The following is a 21,946-nucleotide window of genomic DNA, read 5'->3' on the forward strand; positions in this document are numbered from 1 at the left end:
ATCAAAATCACAATAAGATATCATCTCACCTCAGCGAGAATGACTATTATCAAAAAGACAAAACATAACAAATTCTGGCAAGGATGCAGTGTTATATACTGTTGGTGAGAAGGTAAATTGTAAATTAATACAGCCATTATGAAAAACATGATAGTGTTTCAGAAACACTAAAAGTAGACTATCATCATAGAATGCAATAATCCCACTACTGGGTATTTATCACAGGAAAAAATGTCAGTATATCTAAGGAATACCTGCACTCCCATGTTTACTGCAGCACTATTCAGAATAGCAAAGCTATAGAATCAACCTGTTTTCATCAACAGATGAATGCATAAGGAAAATGTGGCATGCATACACGATGAAATACTTTCCAGTCATAAACAAAAGAATGAAATCTTATCCTTTGCAGCAACATGATGGAACTGGAGATCATTATGTTAAGTGAAATTAGCCAGGCACAGAAAAACAAATGTCACATGTTGTCACTCATGTGGGAGCTAAAAAAAAGTTGATTTCTTGGAGGTATAGTGTAGATTAATGGTTACCAGAGAGGCTGGGAAGGGTGAGAGGTTGGGGGGATGAGCAGTAGTTGGTCAATGGGAACAAACATACAGTTACATAAAAGCAATAAGGTCTAGTGTTAGATATCACACAGTAAAGTGACCACAGTTAATGTAATTTATTGCATATTTCAAAATATATAGAAGATTTGAAATATTCCCAACATATAGAAATGACTAATGTTCAAGGTGATGGACATCCTAAACACTGATTTGATCCTTACATATTGTATTCATGCATCAAAATAGCACGTGTACCCCATAAACTTGTACAATTATAATGTATCAGTAAAACATGTTCTTTAAATTAAAAAAAAAAAACTGTCAATTCTGAATTATTGACTCGGTGAAAATATCTTTCAGAAGGAAGGCAAAATAAAACGGTTTTAACCAAAAATGTACTTGCAGTATTCATGACCCGCAGACACACACTATAGGAAATAATAAAGAACGCTTCTCGGCCGGGCGCGGTGGCTCAAGCCTGTAATCCCAGCACTTTGGGAGGCCGAGACGGGCGGATCACGAGGTCAGGAGTTCGAGACCATCCTGGCTAACACGGTGAAACCCTGTCTCTACTAAAAAATACAAAAAAAAAGCTAGCCGGGCGAGGTGGCTGGCGCCTGTAGTCCCAGCTACTCGGGAGGCTGAGGCAGGAGAATGGCGTAAACCCGGGAGGCGGAGCTTGCAGTGAGCTGAGATCCGGCCACTGCACTCCAACCCGGGCGACAGAGCGAGACTCCGTCTCAAAAAAAAAAAAAAAAAAAAAAAACGCTTCTCAGATAGAAAGAAAATGATATTAAATATGTGAATCTGAATAAAGAAAACAAAAACATCAGATATAGGAACTACATAAAAACATATAGAAATGGTAAATAAACATAGATATAAAAGACTTAAATTACACTGCAGAACAACTAGACTTAATAGACAACAAGAGAACTGTCCATCCAACACAGCAGAAGATATAATCATCTCAGGTACATACGGAACATTCTCCAGGGTAGAACCTGCAAAAAATATGAGTACCTTAAAAAATAGAAAATCTATAAAGTATATTCTTTGTGTTACTTCACTCTTGTATTGCTATAAAGAAGTATCTGAGGCTGGGTAATTCATAAAGAAAAGAGGTTTAACTGTCTCATGGTTATGCAGGCTGTACAGGAAATCTGGTGCCAGCATCTGCTGCTGGTGAGGGACTCAGGAAGCTTACAATTATGGTGGAATGTGAATGAGAGCAGGCATGTCATGTGGTGAGAGCAGGAGTGAGAGAGAGAGAGGTGGAAAGTGCCACACTCTTTTAAACAGTCTCGCGTGAACTGGGAGCAAGAACTCACTCATTGTCATGAGGACAGCACCAATTTATTCACGAAGGATCCATGTGGCCCCATGAGCAAAATACCTCTCACTAGGCCCACCTCAACACTGGCAGTAACATTTCACTGTAAGATTTGGATGGGACAAATATTAAAAGTATATAATTCCGGCCGGGCGCGGTGGCTCAAGCCTGTAATCCCAGCACTTTGGGAGGCCGAGACGGGCGGATCACGAGGTCAGGAGATCGAGACCATCCTGGCTAACACGGTGAAACCCCGTCTCTACTAAAAATACAAAAAAACTAGCCGGGCGAGGTGGCGGGCGCCTGTAGTCCCAGCTACTCGGGAGGCTGAGGCAGGAGAATGGCGTAAACCTGGGAGACGGAGCTTGCAGTGAGCTGAGATCCGGCCACTGCACTCCAGTCCGGGCGACAGAGCGAGACTCCGCCTCAAAAAAAAAAAAAAAAAAAAGTATATAATTCCACCCCTGGCCACCAAATCTCATGTCTTTCTCACATTGCGAAACGCAATAATCCCTTCTCAATAATCCCCCAAAGTTCTAACTCGTTTCAGCATCAAGTTTAACAACCTAAGTCTCATCGGAGACTAATCTCCTCTCACCTGTGAGCCTGTAGCATCTAAGCAAGTTATTTACATCTAAGATACAGTGTGCGTACAGGCCTTGGGTTAACATTACCATTCCAAAAGAGGGAAAACAGCCAAAAGAACAGACCCCACACAAGTCCTAAACCTAGTGGGGCAGTAATTAAATTTCAAACTTCCACAGATCTCTAGGTCATGAAAACAATTTAGCCAAGCTTTTTGCTAAGGCATCACAAGGGTGAACTTTGCTCTAGTTCCCAATAACTACCTCATTCCATCTGAGACCTCATCAGCCTGGACTTCACTGTCCGTATAGCTATCAGCATCTTGGTCACAATCAGTGGACCAGTCTCCAGGAAGCTCCAAACTTTCCCTCATCTGTCTGTCTTTTTCTGAGCCCTCTAAACTCTTCAAACCTATACTTTTTACCCAGTTTCAAAGCTGCTTTCACATTTGCGTTATCCTTGCATCAACAACCTACTTTTGGTACCGGTTTTCTGTGTTCTTTCATTCCTGCATTTTTATAGCATCTTTATAGCATTGCTATAAAGATGTACCTGAGGGTGGGTAATTTATAAGGAAAAGAGGTTTAACTGGATCACTGTTCTGCAGGCTGTATAGGAAGTATGGTGCCAGCATCTACTTCTGGTCAAGCCCTCAGGAAGCTTACAAAAATGGTGGAAAGCAAAGTGAAACCAGGCATGTCACATGGCAAAAGAAGCAAAAAAAAGAGAAAGAGAGAAAGAAGGAAAGGAAAGGAAAGGAAAAGAAAGGAAAGGAAGATAGGGAGGGAGGGGAGAAAGAAAGAAACAAGCAAAAAAGGGAAGGAAGGAAGGAGGGAAGCAAAAGAAAAGGAAGAAGAAGGAAGGAAGGAGAAAAGAGAAAGAAAGAGAGAGAGAGAAAGAAAGAAAGAGAAAGAAAGAAAGAAAGAAAGAAAGAAAAGAAAAGAAAGAAAAAGAAAGAGAGAAGGCGAGGGGAGAGGAAAAGAGAGGAGATGAGAGGAGAGGAGAGGAAAGGAGAGGAACTGGGAGGGAGGGAAAGAGGGAGGGAGGGACGGAGGGAGGACGGAGGGAGGGACGGAGGGAGGGATGGAGGGAGGGACGGAGGGAGGGACGGAGGGAGGGATGGAGGAAGGAAGGGAGGAAGGAAGCAAGCAAGCAAGCAGAAAGAAAAGGAAGGAAGGAAGGAAAAGAGAGAAAGAGAGAGAGAAAGAAGAAAGAGTGGGGCAGTGCCACACTCTTTTAAAACAACCAGATCTTGTTTAAACTAATGGTTAGAATTCATTCGTTATTATCAGGACAGCAGCAAGCCAATCATGAAGGGCCTGCCCTCATGACCCAAACACGTCCTGCTAGCCCCACCTCCTACAGTGGAGTTCATCTTTCAGCATGAGATATGGAAGGAATAAACAAATGATATCATCCTCTGAACACTGATACTGAAAAATAAAATGTATTATATGAGAACACTGAAAAGCTACCTGCCAAAAATACATGAAAAGAAAAAATTCCTAAAAACATAACAATTACTAAGCTGACTCAAGGAGGTATAGAAAGCCTGATGAATACTATAACAAGAGTTTAAATTAGTCATTGAAACGTCCCACAAAGAACAGCCCGGGCATGAAGGGATTCATTGATGAATTTTATGAACTGTTTAAGAAATTAATAATAATTATTCATAAACTCTTCCAAAAATATAAGGGGAACATGAGCAGCTCATTCTATGAGGCCAGAAGTATGCTGATAACAAAAACAAAAGAAAGACATGAAAAGTGAACTGGAGCCCAATAGCCTCTACGAAAATAGATGCAAAACAACCACACTTCAACAAAATACTAGCAAAATATAAAAAGGATTAAACACCATAACTAACTAGTATTCATTCCCAAAATTCAAGAGATTCTTAACCTATGGAAATTAATTATTTTAATGATCCACATTAAAACAAAGGATAAAACCACATGATTATTTCAACAGTCACATCAAATGTTTTCATGTAAGCAGACATGACTTCCTGTTGTTTTCCCATTCCTGTTAAAGCATCATAAAAGGCACGATTTGTGGTGCTACTGGATGGGGTGCTACTTCATGCAAACTGAATATGTCATGTCCAACCATGAAGATACTTAGCCATAAATGCTAAAAGATTGTAATTTTGTGTCAGAGACTTGGTGGTGAGAGACCACTTCCTTGGCAAGTGATAAGTACAGACATCTGAAAGGATAATTAGGATTTAGGTAGGTATTGGATGAGGTGAGTCACACACAGAAACAGTTTCATTTAAAAACTCATAGACACTTGAACACGGAAGATGGCTCAACATGTCTGAGAAATAAAGTCCAGAATAACTGGAGCTGAATGGAAACAAGGCAAATGACATGAACCACCTGTTTCTCTCTGGACAACTTACTGGGGCATCGTCTCCTCCCAACATACTACCCACGTGGATTGTAAAAACGTCTGTTCTTAAAACTTTCTTGTGCATCATGACAGCATGTAGCACCTGAATCAAGCTCAGTTAAATGAAGGCAGGACAGTTAACCACCAAACCCAGGTGGCCTAGGGAGCACATCAGGGAGATAAGACCTTGTTGTCAAAAGCAGAGGAAGTGAGATTTTCCATTGTGGCTGAGACCAGAGCACATGAAATTTCAATGGGTACACAAACCATACAGGGTTTGGTTAAGCTATAGATGCAGCCTTTGCAGATTTGAGTGGAGCCCCAGGTTCTCCATGGCCAACAGCCTCCAATTGAGGTTGATTGATGCTGGTCCTCCAAGGAACACACTTTGGGTGGCTTAGCTCCTATGCACCCTCCTCACTCATGCACAGCAGAAACTCATCGACATAACGCATCTTCTGAGAAGCACAAGTGACTTATTTCTCCTCCACTAATGTCTCTCAGTTCCTTTTGCTAAAAAAGAATATCTGAAGTTGGGTAATTTGTAAAGAAGCAAAGGTTTATTTGGGTTGTGCTTCTGGTGTCTGTAAAGTTCAACAGTAGGCATCGGCACCCAGTGAAGACCTCGAGCTGTTTCCACTCCTGACAGAAGGTGAAGATGAGCCAGTGTATGCAGAAATCAATTGGAAACAGAAAGCAAGTTCTTTCCTAAAAATACTGAAGTTTAATGATCACATTTACAGTGTTTAACACAGAGCCTGACATACCCTAGCTGCTCATGAGTTGGCAGCAATTATTGCTGATGTCACTCATAGAAATTGGACCTCAGATGGAGAAACTGCAGTGCAGAGAGTTTGAGAAGTTTAGGGACAAGAAAGACTTAAGTGACTTAAAATCGAGTTCTAGGAGCTGAGGAGAGCATCCCTGGCCATTTTACTGCGACTTTTTCCAATGTCTCGGAAACTGTTTCAGTGTGACATCAACCAGAGAGGAAAGCAGAGGAGTTTGCAGAACCAGGGGCTACAACTTCATCCACAAGAGAGCGATGTAGTCACGGGGTGGGAAGGGGCAGCTGAGTTCATCTGAAGGGTGTTTACGGTTTTCCGGCCCAGGGATCCTTGGCCATCTCTCCCTGCCCAGGGCCTCATTCCTCTGCTGACCAGCAGAAGCTGGAGAGAGTCCTGTGAGTCTGATTAGAGATTCCACCAGCACCCAGAGGGATAAGATATGGGAGGGATGGGTCTGAGGTCACTGGAGACACTGTTTGCTGCCTAGAGGGCTGGGACAGGCTCCTTGAAAAAAAAAAATGCAGACACTTTAGGGGAAGAAAACACAGGATTGGAAGGCTCCTCACCAGGGGATTGTGATAATAGAGACCAAAGCATCTGCAAGGAGCCCAGCCCTACAGGAGGTGCCCTGAACACAGAGATCCTGGGGATGTCTGTATTATTTTGCCAGGTCTGCCATAGCAAAGTAGCACAGCACTGTGGCTCAAAGAACACAAATTTATTTTCTCACTATTCTGCAGATGATGTTAGAATCTAAGATGCAAGTGTCTACAGGGTTGGCTCCTTCTGAGCACTGGAGAATCTGTTCCATGCCTCTCCCAGCTTCTGCTGGCTGCCGAGGTGTTTGCTGTTCCCTGGAATGGAGGTGAATTACCGTATTCTCTGCCTCACATTCATATGGAGTATTCCTCATGTGCGTGTCTGCATCACAGTTTCCCCTTTTCATAAGGACATCAGTCGTGTTGGATTGGGTACGTACTCTACCGCACTATGACCTCTTCTTAACTAATTTCAACTGTTAATCACCCTATTTTGATATAAAATCCCACTCTGAGGTGCTGGCAGTGAGGACTTCATTATACAAATTTGAGGGGACTGCAATTCAAATTCGTAACAGTGTGTCTGCCACGGCTGAGGCCTCTCCTTGGGGCTCTGCAGGTGGGATATGCACCACCAATCTCTTAGGTGGGGCACTACCCGATAGACCAGAAGGACCCCAGGCCCTCTGAAAAATGACTTCTCTCTCATCCATCTTGACAGACATCTTTTCTGGTTGCCCTTCTCATCCTTTTCATGCTGACACGGGAGACATCATCCCCGGCTTTTTAAAGAGGGACTCCTTCACCTTCCCAGTTGTCCCAAGTAGATGCCCATGCTGGTTCCAGAGGAATCAAACCAGGGTAGGTAATGAGTTATATTAGCCACCAGCTGAAAATATTCCCCGAATGTCCAGGATCCACCCATGCTCTCTGACCATCAACACAGTGAGCGAATCTCTGACATGTGGGTAAGAGTTTCTCCAATGGACTCCCAGCCAGGCTGTGAGGCAAGATCCCCTTCCTTCAGTGCATGGGGCTCAGTCCAGCTGCCTCCCTGACCAAGTCTTCCTGGGACACTAAGCTTATCAGCTTCTCTTCCCCAGGGACAGTTTTTGGTTGTCCTAAGCCTAGCTCAGCTCTGCTATGGACGTGGCATCCTGAGAGCCCATTAAACGCCCCCTTGTGCTTCAACGGAATAACCTGGAGTAAACAGTGTGAGGTGACCCTGCTTTCTGCCCCCAGGGCCTCTTCTCCTCCATGGCACCAGCACTGCCCTATTGGCCAGCAATCCCCATCTGCCCATTCAGGTCTCTACACTGCCTATTGTGAACAGTCACAGATCATAAACTGATTGCCAAATTTGTGCAGATCATCTTGACAGTTTCTGCGGAACTGGGTGCCTTCTCACAGAACCAGGAAGTCACAAGCAAGGCCAGCTCTAGAGAAGCAACTGGGGGAGTAATATGTGTCACAGCACCTGGACACTATAAAGGGATTTTGCTGTAGTCCTACTGGGACACATCCTGGTCATGTCTCTGAGAACCAGTCCTGGTCCCTGCAATAGAAAGCCCACTAAACAGGACAGTAGGCTGGGAGGCTGTGCACAATTTGTGCCATGTGTGAGCTGTGTTGATTGTGCATGTATGTGTGTACATATGTGTACCTGTGCACTGAGTGTTGAAAGGAAGGGTTGTCAGTGCCAAATGTCCCAAACTCAAAACTTTTCTGTTTTCCTAAATAATCTCCTTCTATCTTTACTACCTTTGTACCATCATAAGAATAAGGATAATGATTAGGGCAGAAATAGTAGGAGGATGAATAATGTTTAATTATTCATTCTTACGTGTTTCTTATCAAGCACTCTTCAAAACAATTTATATTTATTAAATCACTCAATATCAACCGCTCCATGAGCCAAATATTGTCATTATCTCTCCATTTCCAGTTGGAGAATCTGTGATACAGATTTTGAGACATGTGAAAGCTAAGGCAAAGAAAGGAAAAGGAACTTGCCTGACATCAGAACTAGAAAGCGGCTGACCCAGGAGCAGAACCTGAGGTCTTCCAGTCCCAGAGACCCTGTTCTCTAACAACACCCTGTGGGCCTGTCATTGTGCTTTAAGGTAAAACATTGGCATCTTCCTAAGACTCCAGAGACTTCTCTGTACTTTTTGAAATCAAGTAACTCATATTTGCAGTGAATTGCAATGCAGTGGGAATTCTCCGGTGCTGAGGAGTCTACTAGGAATATAATATCAATGACTTTAAAATTTTTCAGTAGCCACATTTTAAAAGTGGTAAAGAATGGGTGAAAGTAACTTTCATATTATATTTTCTTTAACTGAGCTTATCCAAACATTATTTCAGTATGTAATCAACATAAAAATACTGAGACATTTTGTTATTTTCCTAAAACCTTTCTAAAATCTGGTTTGTTTTAGCCCCACATCACATCTTAACTTGACCTATTCACACTTCAAGGACTCAGTAGCTCCCTGGGACTCATGACTGCTATACTGGAGAGAGCAGATCCACATAAATGATGGTCCATTTGGATCACAGCCCCTCCAGTATTTACTTAGAACCAGCTTGGGGCAATGGAGAGTCCTATGCCCCAGAGGGCCTCCCTAGGGAAGAATGGCTGTTCCATTTTCCAACCAAAGTAGAAATACAGAGGACTCTCAGAAACTAGGGAATGTTTACAAAGTGTTTCACGCTTCTTCCCTTCTCAAAGACATGGACTATAACTTCCAGTTCGAAGTCTGAGCCATCAAAGGCCTTTTTTCCTATTGGCCAGTGGAATGAATGGCAATGGTCCCTGTGAATTGTGCTCCAAGGATCCCTTTCAGTGGGAAAACTTACAAAAAAAACAACTAAAAGTAGGAAGTTATAGTTTATATGTAGATCTAGATGAAAGAGGGCTGATCATGAGGAATATAGTATTGAAGGCGAGTGTGTTGCTATTCTTCACAAAGGGCTGTTTTTGTCTAACTCACAAGCATCAATCATTTTTATGAAGGTGTATTTTCCCAGGGCGATCTTAGCAAGTTACATCCAATCCTGTATCAGGACCAACAAGCAAGGGTGTCAGAACTGACCTGCCTGAGTGGTCAGCAGGAAACAATGTGGAGACTCTGAGGTGTCAAGTGACGGGAGGAGTGGAAGCATTGGTTGGAAAGGGCTTGGCGGAGCTGCAGTGACATGCTCAACCAAGTACAGGAACAGGCATATTAGTGTCATGTGGCCTCATTTTATCTCATTTCTCTCTTTACACCAAACTCCAAAGTGCAATGTGTTGAGGCATCTGTCTGTACCCACGGACACCTTGGGCTTCATACATTATTTCTATTTCTAATGAACCAGTGTTTTGTTAATGAATTCATTTCATCACATCCTTAGTAGTTCTAGGTTGAAAAGCAATACATGTCTCTAAGATATCAGGTAGGAAATATTCTCCCACCACTCGTATTTATTAAGGTTAAAATGCTTCAGTATCTAATGTGACAGTTGTCCAAATTCAATACCCTTCACCTTGTTAGAAATGGAATCCTAATCCTAACTTGCCTGGAGAGGAGGCTGGCATGAGGAGCATGACCACACATCTGGATGTCCCCGATGTCACTGCTAACATATGCTCCTCTGTCACCTGCCCTGAAGGGAGCAGAGGGAGCATCCACACCTTTGTCCAAAGAACTGAGAGGACAAGGCACCTGATTAATAAATGTAGGGCTGTGATAAGTGGGTCCAGGGTCCTGGATGAGGGAGGAGAAGAAGATGGGGCATAGGGTAGGAGACAGGGCAGGGAGGAGTGGAAGGTCAGGCTCTGAGGATGGATGAAATCCTGACTCCACTCAGTACTCTCTGGGAGGATTTCATAAATCTTGTAACCTCCTGATGTTGCTTCTCCCATCAGTACACTAAAGGAGAGGTCGTGTCTTAAGCGTATGCTTGCTGTGGGGCTATTGTGAATGTGTGGTTGAGGTGGCGCCTGTAAAACACTCTCCAAAGGGCCTGGCACATACTAATACCTCAAAGCAGTCATTCTGCTTGAGCTCCCGATACATGGAGGATAGCATTCCTCCTGTGTGCACTAGAGGGCACTGTGGGCCCTGTTTTGAGGACCCTAATGACTCCCCTGGTAGGCTCAAGTGCAAAGGGCATGACTGATGCTTCCTTTGAGGCCCCTTCTATTGGGTAAAATTCATGCTCCACTCATGACACCCACCTGGTCCTTCTTCTGACCTTGACAAATTGCCAACATGAAGTCGTCAGACTCAGAGTTCAGACAGTAGCTCAGATATGCTGGAAAGTGGAGAGCAGATTTGCATTCAAAGCTCCTCCCTTCTTGAGCTTCAAGAAGAGGATAAGACAGGAGCTCACAGTGTCCAGGTTCCACTGGGCAGCCTCGAGCAGAGCTCCCGGAAGTTCCTCCAACCATGGCCTGGGTCTCCTTCTACCTCCTGCCCTTCATTTTCTCCACAGGTCAGAACATCCCAGGGAATTCAGGGAAACCTTTCACTGCTATTTTCCCATGAGCTCCAGTCCTCAGGGGCATTCTTTCCAGTTCTCCTGTGCATTCAGCATCATTCATGAAATTCTACGTTTTCAGGTCTCTGTGCTCTGCCTGTGCTGACTCAGGCCCCGTCTGCATCTGCTTCGTTGGGAGCCTCTGTCAAGCTCACCTGCACCCTGAGCAGTGAGCACAGCAACTACTTTATTATCTGGTATCAACAGAGACCAGGGAGGTCTCCCCGGTATATAATGAGGGTTAACAGTGATGGCACCCACAGCAAGGGGGACGGGATCCCTGATCGCTTCTTGGGCTCCAGTTCTGGGGCTGACCGCTACCTCACCATCTCCAACCTCCAGTCTGACGATGAGGCCGAGTATTACTGTGGAGAGAGCCACACAATTGATGGCCAGTACGGCTGAGCCACAGTGACACAGGTGAAGGGGAAGTGAGGCCAAAACCTCCCACCTTCCCTTTCTCCTCAGGGACTCAGAGTCAGCAGCCCTGGGTTCCTCTCCAGTACCCCGAGACCTCTGACTTTCCTCCCCCAAGACACTCCTAGGCAGAGGCAGATGCAGGCCATGATGGAGGCCATTTTGAAAACTCATCTTTCTGTTTCCTCCACAACAGCCTGTGGGGACCATGCTGGGAGAGACCAGAGCAGCCCAGGCAGGAAAAGGATCCTGACAGAGTGGCTAGGATGACAGGACCGTGTCCCAGAGTCTCATTGTGCCCTGTGCTCCATCACCAGGCTCTGCCCCAAGAACGGACATGGATCTTGACCTGTCACCCACCATTTATGGGAGTTCAATTTTTATATTTTTTAACATATAAAAATAATAATCTCCAAGATGCTAGGAGCAATTTAACTGAGTCTCATCATGGAATTCTGACCTCCCCCAGCATGTCCCCTGTTTCTACTATCTCCTGTTCAAGGTCAACTCAACTCCATTACCCGGACCAGCTGCTGGATGATCAAGACAATGCTGTGAGAGCCGAAGAAACTTTAAGGTCCATGATGAGAATACGTCAAGGATTTATGTTGGAGCTTCCTTCCCCATGGATATTCACATCAACAGAGAAGATGTCTGGGTTCTTGCCTAGGCCTATGAATACCTCAGACATGAACCGAGGTGCGTGTGTGTGAATATGGTGCGGGCAGCACTTTCTCACTCAACACCAGAGACAGTCTGAGAAAACTGAGTACAGACATGGAGTCAGGGCATATTTTTATACACTCAATTAAGCCCTTATCCTTCTCTGCTCACCAAGGAGCCACCCAACAAGGCCACAACAGGAAGAGAGGTAGATTTCCATGAAGAGCCTTCCCTTTCTGTGGTAGGAGTCCTGGAAATTCACTGTCTAGTTGTGGGATCAGAGGCAGAACTCTGGGGCATCTCCACCATGGCCTGGACTCTCCCTTGCTCACCCTCCCCACTCTCTGCATAGGTGCTTCTTCCCAGGGAATAAACCCCACAGAACCAGGGGTCAGCCTGGCCCTGACCTTGAGCTCAGTGCAGGGAGTGATGCAGGGTGTGGGTTTATGGGAATGAGATCCTCATTCTCAGTGTCATGTCTCCTGTCTCCTCTTGCAGGCTGCGTGGCCTCCTCTGAGCTGACTCAACTGCCTGCAGTGTCTGTGGCTTTGGGACGTACAGCCAGGATCATCTGCCAAGGAAATAGCATAGGTGACTCTGATACAAACTCGTACCATTAGAAGCAGGTCAGGTCCCTGCTAATCTATGGTGACAGCAACCGGCCCTCAGTGATTCCTGAGAAATTTTGTGACTCTGTATCAGAGGACATGGCCACCTTGATTATTAACATGGCACAAGATGGAAACAAGGCTATTACTGTCGCTCATGGGACAGCACTGCTTCTCATCTCACAGTGACATAGCAGACAGTGAAGTGAGATGCCAACCCCTTCCCATCTGTGTCATTCTTTCCCTTCAATCTCAAGAGTACTGTGGTCACGGCCATCAGCAGGTCTGGCCCAGGTCATTCAGATTGGAGACCCCCAGGCTGCCCTTCCCTCCAGTCCTCCAGGCAGGCTCATTAGATGGTAAATCAGGAGTGGATACACAAACTATTATTATCATCACATTCCAATTTTTCATGAAGTAGAGGAATGACTGAACATGTGAAGTAGAAGCATAGAATAACAAAAAAAAGGACTAATTGAGCTTGTACAGCTAATAATTGAAATATCTGTCACTTTAAAAACAGGATGTGACTGACAACAGATTAGATGATGTAAAACAAAAGATTGGCAAACTTGATAATGTAGCACCAGAAAATATTCAAAATGCAGCATATAAAGAAAAACAATGATGAAAATGAAGAAAGCATTATTGGATACGTATAAAGAAAATAAAGGTGAGTTATAGGACGACTTCAAACAGCCTGAGGTTGGCTGGCAGTAATCGTTCACACCTATAATCCCAGCACTTTGTGAGGTCTAGAGGGAGGATCTTTTGAGACTAGGAATTCAAGACGAGACTAGGCAACATAGCTCTACAATTAAAAAAAAACTTAAAAATTAACTGGGCTTTGTGGCCTGCACCTGTAGTCATATCCACTTAGGAACCCGAGGCAGGAAGGTTGGTAGAGCCCAGAAATTCAAGACTGCAGTGAGTGAGCTATGATCATGCCACTGGACTCCAGCCTGGGCAACACAGCAAGTTCCTGTCTCTAGTATAGGGTCTCTATCTGTCATTCAGGCTGGAGGGCAGTGGTGCAGTCATGGCTCACTGTTGCCTTGTCTTCCCAGACCCACGTGATCCTCCCAGCTCAGCCTCCCAAGCAGCTGTGAATACTGGCGTGCACCACCATGCCCAGCTAATTTTTGTGTTTTTTTTTTGTAGAGACGGGGTCTCCTTATGTTGCCAAGGCTTGTCTCAAACTCCTGGGCTCAAGCAATCCTCCAGCCTCAGCCTCCCAAAATGTTGAGATGACAGGGGTGAGCCACTGCACCTGGCCTAAAAAAAAAAATTTAAATACAACAACCTAAGGTATGTATAATTGACATCAATGGAATAGAAAAGATATGGGTGAGTAGAAAAGAATATTTGAATAAATAATGGTCAAATGTGTTACACATTTGGTAAAACATAAAAACTGGTATATCCAAGAAGTTCAACAAAACTGAAGTGCAAGAATCATGAAGCAAACAACTCCAAATCACATAACAGCCAAATTAAAAAATCTGGTGATGAAGAGCCACTTAAACACATGATTCTAAGAGTACATTTCTCATGTACTCTTTAAATTTAGGACTTAAAATTTAGGACTTTAAATTTAGGTTTGATGAACAGAGTACAGGTTTGGAGAAATAAGACAAAGTATCAGGTAAGTGCAGTAAACTGGGGGAAGAGCAAGGCCTGTGTTCCATTCTTCTCAGCATGCCTTGGTTTTAGATGAAGCAATGCTCCTCCTCCTCTCTCTAATCAACAACCCAACTTTACAGCTCATGGAACAAGAAAGACAAAAGAAAACAAAACAAAGACCACAGAAGGAAGCAAGTAAGAATTATTAGACCAGATATCAAAGAAATAGAGAAGAAAAAAATATAAAGAATACAAAAGGCATGAGAAACTCCTACTTGGAAAAGAACCAAAAAAAATTAACAAGCTGTTATGTAAACCAGCTAAGAAGATAAGAGAGAAGACACAAATAAGAAAAATTGAAAAATTGGCACAATACAACCAACATTATGGGGATTAAGATGATGATACAAGAACACTGTAAGCAATTATATGCCAACTCTAGGAGAAATGGACACATTTATAGAAAAACACAAATTACCAGTCTAAAGAAGAAACAAAAAATTAAATCAAGAAATAAAGATATTAAATCAGCAATTCACAATTTTTCTTAAAACACAGCCCAGGGCCAGAGGCCCTCACTTCTAATTCTACTAGAGATTTAAGGAGGAAACAATATCAACCACAGTCAATCTCATCCTAAAATATATTGGGAGGACACTTCCTAACATATTCTAGAGGCCAGCCTTAGCCTCACAGCAAAGACAAACAAGGATACTATAATAGAGAAAACTACGGGCTAATATTTCTGAAGAATAAGCATGGAAAATTTCTCAACAGAACAAAAGATTACCAAATCTAACTGCATGATAAAGAGAACTTGTGGCATGAAAACACCAAATTTATCTTAGGACTGCAAGGATGGTTCTACACAAGCAAATGGATCAATGTAATAAACAATATCAATAGAGTGACAGGAAAAAGCATATGATCATCCCAGTAAACGCAGAAGCATTTGACAAACCTCACCACACTTTCAAGCTAAAAAACACTTTAGCAAACTAGAAATGGAAGGAACCTTTCACAATATGATTAAGGCAGGGCCTTTATCAAAATCCACAGTGAACGTCACAGTAAATGGTGAGAGAGTGAACGCCTCCCCACTGAGATCAGAAGCAAAACAAGGACTCCTGCTTTCACCGCTGCAATTCGACATTGTCCAGGAAGTCTTAAATTTCATTAAAACAAAAAAGGAGGCCGGGCGCGGTGGCTCAAGCCTGTAATCCCAGCACTTTGGGAGGCCGAGACGGGCGGATCACGAGGTCAGGAGATCAAGACCATCCTGGCTAACATGGTGAAACCCCGTCTCTACTAAAAAATACAAAAAAACTAGCCGGGCGAGGTGGCGGGCGCCTGTAGTCCCAGCTACTCGGGAGGCTGAGGCAGGAGAATGGTGTAAAACCCGGAAGGCGGAGCTTGCAGTGAGCTGAGATCCGGCCACTGCACTCCAGCCCGGGAGACAGAGCAAGACTCCGTCTCAAAAAAAAAAAATAAAAAATAAATAAATAAAAAAAAAAGGCTAGTGCTACCTCCCATCACAAACATGGATCAGTATGTTAGGAAATGAAAATAATGGTAATAGAAAAAATACAATGACAACGACGGTGACGATGGTTTAAGTACACAACTGAGGTTTAGTGGCTCCCAGTTACAATGCAGCTGTTCTTATCGGGATGAGAAAATCAGTCTTGTCTTCCATACACATATGGGAAGGAGTACATGTAGGGTATGACTGCATTTCTCTGGACTTAAACGTTTTTCACAGAAGATCTACAGTTTATCCTGCACTCTGTATTCTGTGATCAAAAACCATGGAACAGAGAAGAGCATTTCAACCTGAGACTCAGTTACAAGAAATGTACCTGCCCCACCTCCCTGCAACCATATATGCCACCTCTCTGTGCTGAGCCATAAGGGCCAGAGGAGTTCACATGTGGCATAGACTGAGGCTGGACCCTCCCACCCCACCCTCCCAGGTGACAGGTGTTCTGGGGTCACTTACAGAAGGGAAGTCCTGGGCTCCATCTTCTTCACCAGCACGGGGCAGCAGAGCTGTAGCCAGAAGAGAGGCTGAGGCCGCCCAGTAGGAACCTAAGAGGGAGGCCAGCCCGGGGTCCTACATGTCTAAGGATTAGTCCTTGGTTTGGAAGTCTGGTGTAGTATACTGTCATCTGGGGCTGCAGTGTTCATGTTCTGAGGTTCAGACTCCCACAGCATCACCTATGGACACAAACAGGAGCCCGGGCACAGTGAGGACCTCACCTGGCAAATGCAGCTGCAGGTGCCTGGGCCCTGGTGTCAGCCTGGGCAGCTCCCGCAGGTCTGGGATTCCCTGGGAGATGCCCCGAGGTGGAGGTGCTCTGGGGAGGGGGCACAGTGTGAGGAGAGAGGGCTCCCAGGGCCTGAGTCCTTCACCCAGGATGGCTGTCTGAGCCTCCTGCCACTCTCAGGGCCTCGTCCCTTCCTGTGCAGCAGGGTCCTATGGAACTGAGCCCTCTGTCTTGGGTGCTTCCAGAGACGCCCAGCCCCTCCTCCCTCTGCCTCTCCTCCAGCTCCAGGAAGACTCTGATTCGGGGGGCAGCTCCTGGGCTAAGGGAAGCCTCAGGTGGGTGTCGTGGGGCATTTGGGGCCCTGGCCTGTATGGGCATCCCCAGCCTCCTTGAAGAGATGCTCTCCAGAGGGAAGCAGATTCTCACCTGCCTCAGGCCACAGCCCTGACCAAGGGGCTATCCTGGGCTCAGTGACAGAATACGCCTGCCTGGGGGGACCAGAAACCCCCACCCTCCAGCGGTCATGTCCTGTGCAGAGGCCATGATCCTAAGAGCCTCACAGAGACCAAGTAACCTAAAGTTGGTTTCTCATCAGGCCTGGGTTTCTGATGCTTTCTATGTGTTTATATAAAACACTGATGAGAAAGAAATGAAAAGTTGAGCATGTCAATTTCTAGTTTATTGCGGGGTTGGCAGATGGCATAGGAAGAGCAGCACCAGATGTGAAATGAGACTAGACTATGTGATGAATCCACATGAGTTGTGGCTCCCCAAATGGCCAAACTATGGTGATGAAAATCATTCACACAATCCTAAAGGCACAGAACCACATCCTAATTAAATGACCAAGATGGGACTAAGTCAGTCTGCGGAACCCAGAGAGGAGCTGGAGGAGGAAGATGATGGGTTTGAGGTTCACCTGCTGCTGAGCCAGGTGTTATCGATAATCTCTCAGCAGGACCCAGACCAAATCCATGGCCAGGCTCCTGGAAGGTCCACAGCCCTGCTGAGCCTGTCCCAGGACAAAGCACAGGCGAGGATGGTATGGGACAATGGCCAAGTGGCCAAACTTGAAGAAGGTGACTGTTATCACAGGCCTTCAAGGATGGAGTCTGATCTTCTGACCAGAGAAACAGACGAAGGAAGCTGGGTACTCATTACTTCCTCCTCAGTCTGCTGTACTGTGCCCACAGATGGTTTGAGTGACATCCCTCAATGAGGAGTCCCAGAGGATGTACACATGCATAGACACCAGGGACAGACGGTGTTGAGGATGCCCAATCCCTGATGTGCATATGGGTCAACGTCTGCTGATGGAGCAGGAAGATAAAGGAAGCTGTGGCTGTAAAGGAGGGGTCTCTAGCCCTCAGTCTCAGCTGCCTCCTCATCTGTGTGCACCTCCTCAACATGGACCACATGGTTTAGACATGAAGGGGATTGTGGAGCTTTCCATTTTTTCCCTTGGTTACACAGCACGTCCTTCCACATATACTTGATTAGAGCTTGTGCTCTACAAACGTGCCTGGTGTCTAAATTAGTGACTTTTAAAAGTGCAGATGTGGGACAGACCCAGTCCCTCTGGAGACATTACCCATCACATGAACCAGTGAACACATCCCTGCAGGCCTCAGTTTTTAAGAGACAAGATTTTTGAATTAAAAAAACAAAAAAACAAAAAACTAAATCTTTGCAGAAACCACAATTTGGAAGAGAACCTTGCTACTCTTCATTGCTGCTTGGGTTGCAGTGAGGACAGATTCACCAAGTGCTTCTGATTTTTGTGTCTGGTCCTCTGTGTAGACACACACATCCAGGAGAGTTTCAATGAGGTTGGTGACTCCAATAGCTTTGGCGGGGTCTTTGTTTTAGCCTGGTGCTAACAGAGCATGGAAGAAAAGACAAGGTGGCATATCTTGAAGATCAGAGATTTCCTTTTTGCAGGGAGTGCCTGGGCTCCTAGAGTGTTCTCAGGGGAAAAGGATCCAGGCCACTGGCTCCACAATCAATGATCACTGATATTTGAGCTGGTCACTGACCTAATTCCATTTTAGTGCTAGCTCAGATGGAAACATTATTTTCTTGCAACTATTTATTCAGCAAAATAGCACATAAATATCTAAATAACACATGCAGAAACAGTAGTCTCAAATACAAAGCTGTCACCTTCCCACACCACACACTTTCTCACCTGAGCCCGAGCCCACTCTTCCCTCCTCTCACCCTTGCCCAGGGCTCCCCTCTCCTGTGCTGTTAGAAATCTCTGCTTTCTAATAGGGACAGTGACACAAAACATTTCCCCCCCTCCCTGCTGCCAGCACTCACACTGCAGAACCCAAAGTCCATCTCCTGAGAGGACGTTTACATTTCCATTCTGACAGAGAGAAGTCGCCGTGATTGGAGTCTTTACCCCAAACCCAGGAGTTTCTGAGGAACACATGGGATCAGTGGCTTTCTGTGTGGGGAGGCTTCACCTCAGGGAGGCACCCAGCTCTGGGCTGAGGGGTACTCAATGTGCACTAAAGGGAAGGACTAAGGAAAGTCCCGGGTCACAGTTTGAGGGACGCATGCGCCCTGAGGAGAGGTTCTTGGTCCTGGCTCTGACCCAATCCTAACCCCAGGCCCCTTTCCTTAGCTCCTCTGGCCTGGGACCCCCCAACCCCCACCCCAGTGCTTTTCAAGAGATTGGTCACAGCCTTCATGAGCGCTGCCTCCTCTATGTCACGCTTTTTCTGTCAACATTTTGAGTAATCAGTTGGTTTTCTCTTCATCCATGTTCCTGTCCCACCCGCCTGCTGGGGGTGGATTTATTTCACGCGTGAGGTTTCCTCAGCCCTGAGCTAGAGCTGCCTCAAGGACACCAACTGGTGGGACAGTCCTCTGGGAAAAGCAAACAGGCACCAGGAGGAGCATCTGGAGCCCTGGTGTGGGAGACGCACTCCACCCTGGGGGAGGGAGCATGGGGGAGATGAGAAGGGACCAGGGGCCTAGGATTGAGCTGGGAAGGGAACCAGAAGGCAGGGGGTGCAGGGCAGGCGCTGTCAGCTGTGACTCAGGAGAGCTCCTGGGGCTCGGGTTCCTCCTTCTGCAGCCACTAGGGGCAGCGCGGGCCTGGGCCTGGAAGGTCCCTGCTGGGCTTCACCCTGGGTATGCGGTCCCAGGAGCTCCTTCCTCCTGAGTCTCCCTAAAGAGACAGAGGCAGTCTTGGGTCCTAAATCTGTTGTGCCCCCATAAATGCATTTCTAGAAGGGCCAATAGGCTGGGTGCCAAGGAGGGCAGATTACAAGGTCAGGAGTTCGAGACCAGCCTAACCAATATGATGAAACCCCGTCTCTACTAAAAATACAAAAATTAGCACAGCGTGGTGGCACATGCCTGTAATCCCAGCTACTCAGGAGGCTGAGGCAGAAGAATCGCTTGAACCTGGGAGGTGAAGGTTGCAGTGAGCCAAGATTATGCCACTGCACTCCAGCCTGGGTGACAGAGCCAGACTCCGTTTCAAAAAAAAAAAAAAACCAAACCCAATAAATCAACCCCAGGTTTATTCAAGCAGCAGCTTCAGGCCTCTGCAGACACAGATGGTAGAGCGAGGTGTGAGGACCCAGCCGACCTGAGGAGCCCTACAAGGGCTGAGGGCGACTGAGGGGTCCCTGTGGGGCCTGGGGTCCTGGGAAAGGGGGCGCTGGGGTCTCTCCCAGCCACTCTGGGCCCTGTCCTCACACTGGACCACACACAAGGGAAGGAAGTACTAAGCACTCTACAGCCAGAACCACTGTGAACCTCAGGACTGGAAGGAGAGGGACCCCAAGGCTGGCTTCATTTCCCGAGCACTGTCGTGGGCTCAATCTCAGGAAATCCACGTCAAGAAGTTTCAATTCCCTCGGCTAAGCCCTGCTGTCCAGGGAAGCAGAAGTCTCTGATCCCAGGCCCATGTGAGAATGGGGTGGGGAGAGGAGCTCAGGACGCAGTTTTGCATGGAGGCCCCGCCCTACTCTGAGGCAGAAGAGATAACACAGGGCTGGGGGCAGGCCCAGTGTTGGGTCTCAGGAGGCAGCGCTCTCAGGACATCTCCACCATGGCCTGGGCTCTGTTCCTCCTCCCTGTCCTCACTCAGGACACAGGTGATGCCTCCAGGGAAGGGGCCTCGGGGACCTAATCCTTGGTCTCCTGCTCCTCAGGCTCACCTGGGCCCAGCACTGACTCATTAGCATGTGTTTCTCCCTCTTTCCAGGGTCCTGGGCTCAGTCTGCCCTGACTCAGCCTCGCTCAGTATCTGGCTCCTCTGGACAGTTGGTCGCCATCTCCTGCACTGGAACCAGCAGTGATGTTGGGAGTTATAACATTGTCTCCTGGTATCAACAGCACCCAGGCACAGGCCCCCAACTGATGATTTATCACGTCAGTTATCGGCCCTCAGGAGTCCCCGATCGTTTCTCTGGCTCCAACTCTGGCAACACGGCCTCCATGACCATCTCTGGGTTCCAGGTTGAGGAAGAGGCTGATTATTACTGTTACTCATACACAAGCAGCATCACTTTCCACAGTGGTCCAAGTTCATAGGGAAATGAGACCAAAACCTGCCCTGGGCTCTCAGGCTTCCTCCTTGCTCTGAAGATGCTTCCTCACCCTGTGCAAGGGGCTTCCTGCAGCGCGGCCTCGAGAATTCTTCTCTCTCGGCTCCTCTCCTTTTCCACCATGAAGTCCAAAAGGAAACCTGCTCTGTGGTTTCTCATCCAGGACAGGAACAGCTTCCTGATGCTTGTGCGCTGTGGGCCCTGAATGTGCAACTCTTCCTAGCTCTTCAAATGCAGGGGCAGTGACAAGGAGCTTCCTGATTGCTGCAGTCCCTGCTGTTTCGAGGAACAGCCTCAGTCTAACTGCACCCCCATCTCCCACGCTGTGCAGCCCAATCTGGACAGAAGCCATTACGGGGAGTTTCCAGAAACCGCATCTTACTCAACTCTGTCCACCACGCTCTAGGGAGGATGGCCCTCCTGGCTGAGCTAATTTCCTGCACCTCTGTCCTGAGGCAGTGACCACTAAGATAAGATCTGAAGATGTTTCTGAGAGATTAGGAACAAAGAGGATGCCGTTTTCTTTTTACAGCTCCTGCTCTTTGCCCCAATACCTAAGGTTGCTGAGCTGGGGAGAATTTTATCGACAGGCTCAGTGTTCATTCAGAATCCCCTTCTCCTCACATCACTGAGTCCCTGTCCTAGAAACTCCCCACAAGTGGATGGTCTCCACATAGGATGGGAGTTCCAATATGGCTCCCCAGGGAAGAGTTAACCTGAGTCAGCCCCACCTTCTCATTGACATCCAGCATTTCTGATCTCCATGGGTGTCAATACTTCTGTTGCTGAAACCTTTATTAATCTACTAATGGTAAGAATTAATTTAGAAAATATTCAGACAAGAGTTGAGTTCAAAATTTATATTTTCTGAGCCAGTTTTTTTTTTTTTTTTTTTTTTTTTTGAGGCGGAGTCTTGCTCTGTCGCCCAGGCTGGAGTGCAGTGGCCGGATCTCAGCTCACTGCAAGCTCCGCCTCCCGGGTTCACGCTATTCTCCTGCCTCAGCCTCCGGAGTAGCTGGGACTACAGGCGCCCGCCACCTCGCCCGGCTAGTTTTTTTGTAT

General features: G+C 46.3%; 2 gene segments (V, D, J or C); both read left to right on the top strand.

The window, feature by feature from the left end:
* The first annotated feature begins 10,599 nt into the window (after nucleotides 1-10,599).
* Nucleotides 10,600-11,140, top strand: LOC117096584. The segment is given in 2 exon segments: nucleotides 10,600-10,690; nucleotides 10,818-11,140. Coding segments are annotated over 2 exon segments (369 nt in total).
* Nucleotides 11,141-20,360: 9,220 nt separating this feature from the next.
* LOC117096580 lies at nucleotides 20,361-21,250 on the top strand. The segment is given in 2 exon segments: nucleotides 20,361-20,431; nucleotides 20,542-21,250. Coding segments are annotated over 2 exon segments (375 nt in total).
* Nucleotides 21,251-21,946: the final 696 nt, after the last annotated feature.

This window comes from Trachypithecus francoisi, unplaced genomic scaffold, assembly GCF_009764315.1.
Source record: "Trachypithecus francoisi isolate TF-2019V2 unplaced genomic scaffold, Tfra_2.0 Lachesis_group14, whole genome shotgun sequence".
NCBI classification, from domain to species: domain Eukaryota; kingdom Metazoa; phylum Chordata; class Mammalia; order Primates; family Cercopithecidae; genus Trachypithecus; species Trachypithecus francoisi.